Here is a 6000-nt window from a genome sequence, read left to right on the forward strand (position 1 = left end):
TACTTGCAGACTGACTGAAAAAGATGTGGGGGTCTTAGTGGACTGTAAGCTCGCCAAGAGCCAACAATGTGAAATGAAAGCCAGAAAGGACCTTAGGCTACATTAAGAGAGGTGTAGCTTCCAGCAGTGAGGAAGTGAATCCTGCCGTGCTCAGCCCTGGTCAGATGCCTTTAAGAGCACTGTGTTCAATTCTGGAAGCCAGTTTAAGAAGGATCCTGATGAGCTGGAGAGTGTTAAGAAGAGGACAATCGAGATGAGGAATTTCAAGTTCAGGCCATAAGAGAAACAGTCAAAAGAAGGGGACATGTCTAAGTGGAGAGGAGAAGATTTAAAGGGCTAGCACCCAGAAGATTGTATTTGTCCTGCTTGGCTCTAGCCTGGAGAAATAGGTGGAAATAGAAATGAGGCAAATTTGGGTTTGATGTCAGGAAGAACATCCTAATGATTAGAGATATTCAAAAGTAAGATGGGCTGCTTTGGGAGTCAGTGGGTCCTACCTCCATGGAGAACTTCGAGTAGAGCCTGGATGACCATTGGTTGGGCATGCTACGGTGGTAGCACTGTCCTTCAGGTCTGAGCCATTAGGTGGCCTCTGAGGTAGGATCCAACTTGACATAGCTGGAAGGCTGCCATGTCAGACACTAAAAATAAACAACAGACAGGTACCAGGCGGAAGAAACACACTTACCTGTTGGAAAAAGGGATGTGTGATGGGGTGCAGTAGCTGTACTGGTCCATAACATGAGTGAAGATTTCCTGACTTTCAGCCAAAGATGGAGACCCTCGCCATACAAACTGGAGCTCCTGCAACACAGAATGAGACCATCGGTTAAGAAGAGACCAGAAGCCTGGTAAGATTTTGCAGTCAGTCCCCACGCTCCCGTGTCTTTGTGGGAAGAGCACCATAGACAGACTATGGGGCAAGGCAGGGGAGGAAGGGATCGAGGGCCAAATCCAGAAGCACTTTGGAGTTTCCAGTCTTAAGGAAGAATCCAGAAAGTAGAAGATCTATGCAGAGCATCAGTTTTCTACCAAGCACAAAGTGTTATATGAAGATGAGGTGACAGTGGAGAGAATGCACTTTTGAAAAAGCTGGCATTTTCTATAGGCTTTAAGGTATACCAAGTGCTATACATACACAGAATAAGCCCATGAGATAGGCAATACTATTCCCATTTTGTAGATTAAGGAAATGAAGTGATTGCCCAAAGCCAAACATTGCCAATGATTCCTAGAGAAGCACCTGGATCTATCCTTGGTCACTGACTGCAAGATCCCAGGGGAGAATGAGCACCTCTGTCCTAATGGCGCTGTGGCACTACCCACATTGTCTGATGTGGGTCTTCATAATAAAGATTGTGACAAGAATGCCACCAGGGCTCTACCACAAATGGGTCTGGTACTCTTCAAATAATAGACACAAACAGACACAAGACACAAAACTCATTGTCAGCCTGAGCTCTGCCACCTAATTCCACGTCATACAAAAAAATCTGTTTTTCCAAGATGCATAACCACCAATACTCACAATAATGATGATACTAGTTGACATTTCTATAGTCTTTCAAGGTGACAAAATGGTAGATATATGTATATATTAAGTTTCACAATACTATGGAGTAGCTAGTATAGGCATTATCATACCCATTTTACAGATGAGTAAATGGAGACTCAGAGGTAAAGGGACCTGTCAATGGTCACATTATTCATTCAATAAACACTTATTAAGTGCCTAGTATGTGCCTGGTATTGTGTTAAGTACTGGGGATACAAAAAGAGGCAAAAGATAGCCCCCTGCCCTCAAGCACTTTACAATCTAATTATAACTCATATTTATATAGTGTTTTATGGTTTACAATCAATCAATCATCAAGCATTTGTAAGTATCTACCATATGCCAGGCACCGTTCTAAGTGATGAGGAGACAAAGATAAAAATGAAATATTCCCTGCCCTCAAGAAGCTTATACTCTATTCTTTATAGTCTTAAGTATACAAAATAAAAATAAGGTAATTTTGGTGGGGAAGGCACTAGGGGATAGGAGCACAAGGAAAGGCCTCAAGTAGGAGTCACTTGGATGAACTTTGAAAGAAACCAAGAGGGCAGCTGGGTGGCGTAGTGGATAGAGCACCAGCCCTGGAGTCAGGAGGACCTGAATTCAAATCTGGCCTCAGACATTTACCAGCTATGTGACCCTGGGCAAGTCACTTAACCCAAAATGCCTAAAAAAGAAAGAAAGAAAGAAAGAAACCAGGGATTATAAAAGGTGAGATGAGACATGATGGGACAAGCAATGCAAAAGCTCAGGGATGGGACAGGAAGTATGGTGTGCAAGGAAAACTAAGAAGGCCAATTCGGATGAACCACAGAATGCATGAATGTGTAATAATGTACAAGAATGAATAATAAGCTTGGAAACTGAAGATGGAGCCAGGTTGGGAAGGGTCTGGAATGCTAAATAGAGTTTGTACTTGACCACAGGGGTAATGGATAACTGTTGCCGATAGCATCATCCCCATTTCACAGGGATACAGTGACTTGCCCAGGGTTACACAGCAGCTTCATGGGGGGATACAGGACTCGATCTTCACTCCTACAACACCATGTCCAGGGCTCTTTCCACCAGATTTCGGTTCCCTAGGTTTATATTTCAGGAATACCAGGTAAGACAGAAGAGGCAGAATGAACATTTCAACCCTGTGATGTTACCTTGGCTTTCTGCATGTCCTCTTTTAGGTCATAGTCGATCCGGGAAATGAGATGGGCATTGAAGCCGGCCAGAGCGAACAAAGTTGGTGTGGCAGCAGATGCTCCAAAGGGATCGATGTGCCAGGAAAACTGAGGTCTTATCCCAAAAGTTTCATATAAAAACCCATGTCCTTCTGCAAAGGCAAGGCAGAGTTTAAAACATAAGCATGCTGGTCTACTTTATTCCAACTGCTCAACGTGAGAGGTTGGCCGAGAGAAGCAGGTCAGATATGGACTCTGGTTACCTCTATCAGCTAGCCACACATCCAAGTAGAGAAAGCAGAGAGATCGACACAAACAATTAATGAGGGCTTATCATACACAAAGCAGCTACAGTACTAAGCCTTGGGGACACTAAGAAAAAAGCAAAAGTCACTACCTCCAAGGAGATTGCCTTCTGCTTCCAAGTTTGAACAGGGATGGCTGAAACAGTTTTCCTTGATTATTTCTGAGTAATTTACTAAAACAATCAGCAACCTAGTGGTTTAAAACAAAAGTGGGATCTTCAGATTTTTAACCCAAAATCCCACCAGCTCAAAGATTTGGATGAAAGCACAGAGGGCATTCTCATAATATTTTCAGATGAAAGGTTGCTGGGTAAGAGAGTTAACATATTAGATGAAAGAATCACAACCTGAAATAAAGAACCACTTCCACTTAACGAAGCTGAAAGATCAGCAGAATGTAATTAAATGGCACTTAATAAGGATTTGCACTTAGCTTCAGAAAACATCAGAATCCCACCAATTCTTCAATGCCTACCTCAGACCCCCTTCTATCAAGCCTTCCTTAGCACCCCTCCTTCCTATATCTCATGGAGAAAAGCTCTCTCTCCTCTGAGCTCCTAAAAGCCCCATCTTCACTGTGCATTTTGTGGGAGACAGAGAGCGGTCCTCAGAGCCAGGAAGACCTGGATTGGATTCAGTTCTGCCTCCAATACATTTGCTGTGTGAGCCTGGGAAAGATAACCTTTCAGTCCAAGGCTTTAAGTTTCAGAGAAAGTGCTAACCTTCATGTATAGAAGAAGTTTCTCACCAGAAGCACCCCATGCCAAGAAATCCCCCATACTTTCCCTTTCCCTATCCCTATCCTTTCAACACACAACACTGAGAACACCTTCCTTACAGGTATTAGTCTACAATGCTTTCCTTTCTCACTAGACTACAGGGTTTCTGAGGGCATGGAATGGACCAGGTTTTATAATATTCCCTGAATCTCAGATGGGAATATAAACCTAGGGAACTGAGAGCTGGTGGAAAGAGCCCTGGACTTGGTGCTGTAGGAATGAAGATCAAGTCCTGGAATCCCCCCATGAAGCTGCTGTGTGACCCTGGAATGGACTTCAGAGGGCATGCTGCCCAATCCACAGCTGGAAGAATTCTCTCTCAAACCTGACAAGTCAACCAGCCTTCTTTTGGAGACCCAGCTCCATTTGTCTTTAATTGCCCTGCCCATAGAAGATATATTCAGTAATTATTTGTTATATAAATGAATAATTATTTAAAAGATTTAGCAAGGATGGTTTCATTTTTGTCTTTGTACTCCCAGCTTCTCGCCCAATGGCCCCCACATAGTAGACATTTAGTAAATGTTTGCTGAGTGATGGATAGATTCAGATAGAAGCTGGCAGCCTTCGTCTCTCACAATTCTCTCCCCATCATCTAAGCTCCCATTAAGGTTGTTTTGCATGTATTTTGTGCAAGAAGCTGGGGTTAGGTCCCTCAATGAAACTTTCCCAGAGAGAGAAGGATGACAGTGAACTTTCAGGAAAAAACATTCCCCCCCACCCACAACCTTCTGCCTGGCCTTTAAAGACCAGTGAGAAATTCATGCTGAATGATTTAACATCCATGGGGAGACATACTTCAGCACTTCATGGCTCTGTGATTTGAGGAGCATGGGAAGTCTTCCTCCAACTACATACATCACAACCTCTTCATGTCTTAGAAAAGGGTTTCCTGAATGGCTATGGCCAAAAAAAGCCACCCCCTAGTAATTGAAGCATGGATGACAAGCCTCTCTCGATTTAGCTAGGATGTTTCTGGAACAACAGCCACATTTGGACACTAGGCAGGCCCATACTTTGACACTTTTACAGTCTGGCAGCACCTGCCACAGCCTGTCTACTGCTGGGGTAATCTTGAAGAACTCAGAGTCGCCTGGACTCTTCTCTTTCTATACTAGGAGTTTTTAACAGGGAGTCTAAAAGCTTGGTTTTTAAAATATTCTGATAACTGTATTTCAATATATTCGTTTCCTTTGTAATTCTGTGATTTTTATTTTATGCATTTAAAAACATTATTCTGAGAAAAGGAGTTCACTGGCGTCACCAGACTGCCCAAGGAATCCGTAACACAAAATATGTCACGAATGCCTACACTAAAGTATGGTGGAAAATCACTAAACTGGAAATCGTGAGACCCAGGTTCTAGTCTTGGCTTTGTTACTAATTAATTGGATGACTTTGGGCAAGTTACTACCTCTCTGCAGGACTCAATTTACTCATTAATAAAATGGGGGCTAGATGACTTTCAGACCCTTGCCAAGTCTTGTTTCAATGACTCTAACACTATGCTAATGAGATAATAACTCCAGTATTTTGGGATATAATAAATTGCACCTATTAACCCTGGCTTTCAGGTTAAGTGGTGCTGAATTGTTAGCTGAAATGAGGGACTCTTGAGGTTACCAAAAGTCCCCAGATTCAATTAGGCACCATACCAACTGAAGCACTGAAGGCTGAAATCCATAATGATCAAAGTTACCCTACATTTTCTAGGAAATAATATTCATTGAGAGGAAATGATGGCCTGAAGCACAAAGTTAGCCAACATTCTGCCTCTGGAAGTGCCCTGCATGGAAACGGGAGCACCATGACACCATATGTTACCAGACGGAAGAAAGACAACTAACTGGATGCACAAGGGGCTCATCTTAAACTTGGATTCACTGATGAAGAATGTGGAATTAGAGGATTCCTATGGTTCCCTCCAGTTTTGAGAGTTCTCATTTTAACCAGGCATGGGGGCATACAGCTGTCATCTCCACTGCTGGGAAGGCTGAGGATGGTGGCTAAAGTCAGTCAGGCATTTGCACTTAGGCAAGCATTAATATGGCAAGACCACACTGCTTAAAGAGGGGTAAGCCGACTCAGGTCAATAAAATTCCAGCCCTGATGGAAAAAAAAAAGTATCTATGCTCTCTTCCACCACCACCACCACCACCACCACCACCACCACCACCACCACCACC

General features: G+C 43.2%; 1 protein-coding gene across 2 annotated transcripts in view; it reads right to left on the reverse strand.

Moving 5' to 3' along the window:
• The window catches only part of MAN2B2 (mannosidase alpha class 2B member 2), an 82231-nt gene that overhangs the window by 55180 nt on the left and 21051 nt on the right, over positions 1-6000 (reverse strand). For both annotated transcript variants that reach the window (XM_027836252.1, XM_027836253.1), the window contains 2 exons: positions 2710-2882; positions 689-804 (listed from right to left, as the gene is read on the reverse strand). In XM_027836252.1, coding sequence (XP_027692053.1) covers positions 689-804; positions 2710-2882 — 289 coding nt within the window. The remainder of the gene's footprint in view (positions 1-688; positions 805-2709; positions 2883-6000) is intronic.

This window comes from Vombatus ursinus, unplaced genomic scaffold, assembly GCF_900497805.2.
Source record: "Vombatus ursinus unplaced genomic scaffold, bare-nosed wombat genome assembly UNPS02014818.1, whole genome shotgun sequence".
In the NCBI taxonomy this organism is placed as follows: domain Eukaryota; kingdom Metazoa; phylum Chordata; class Mammalia; order Diprotodontia; family Vombatidae; genus Vombatus; species Vombatus ursinus.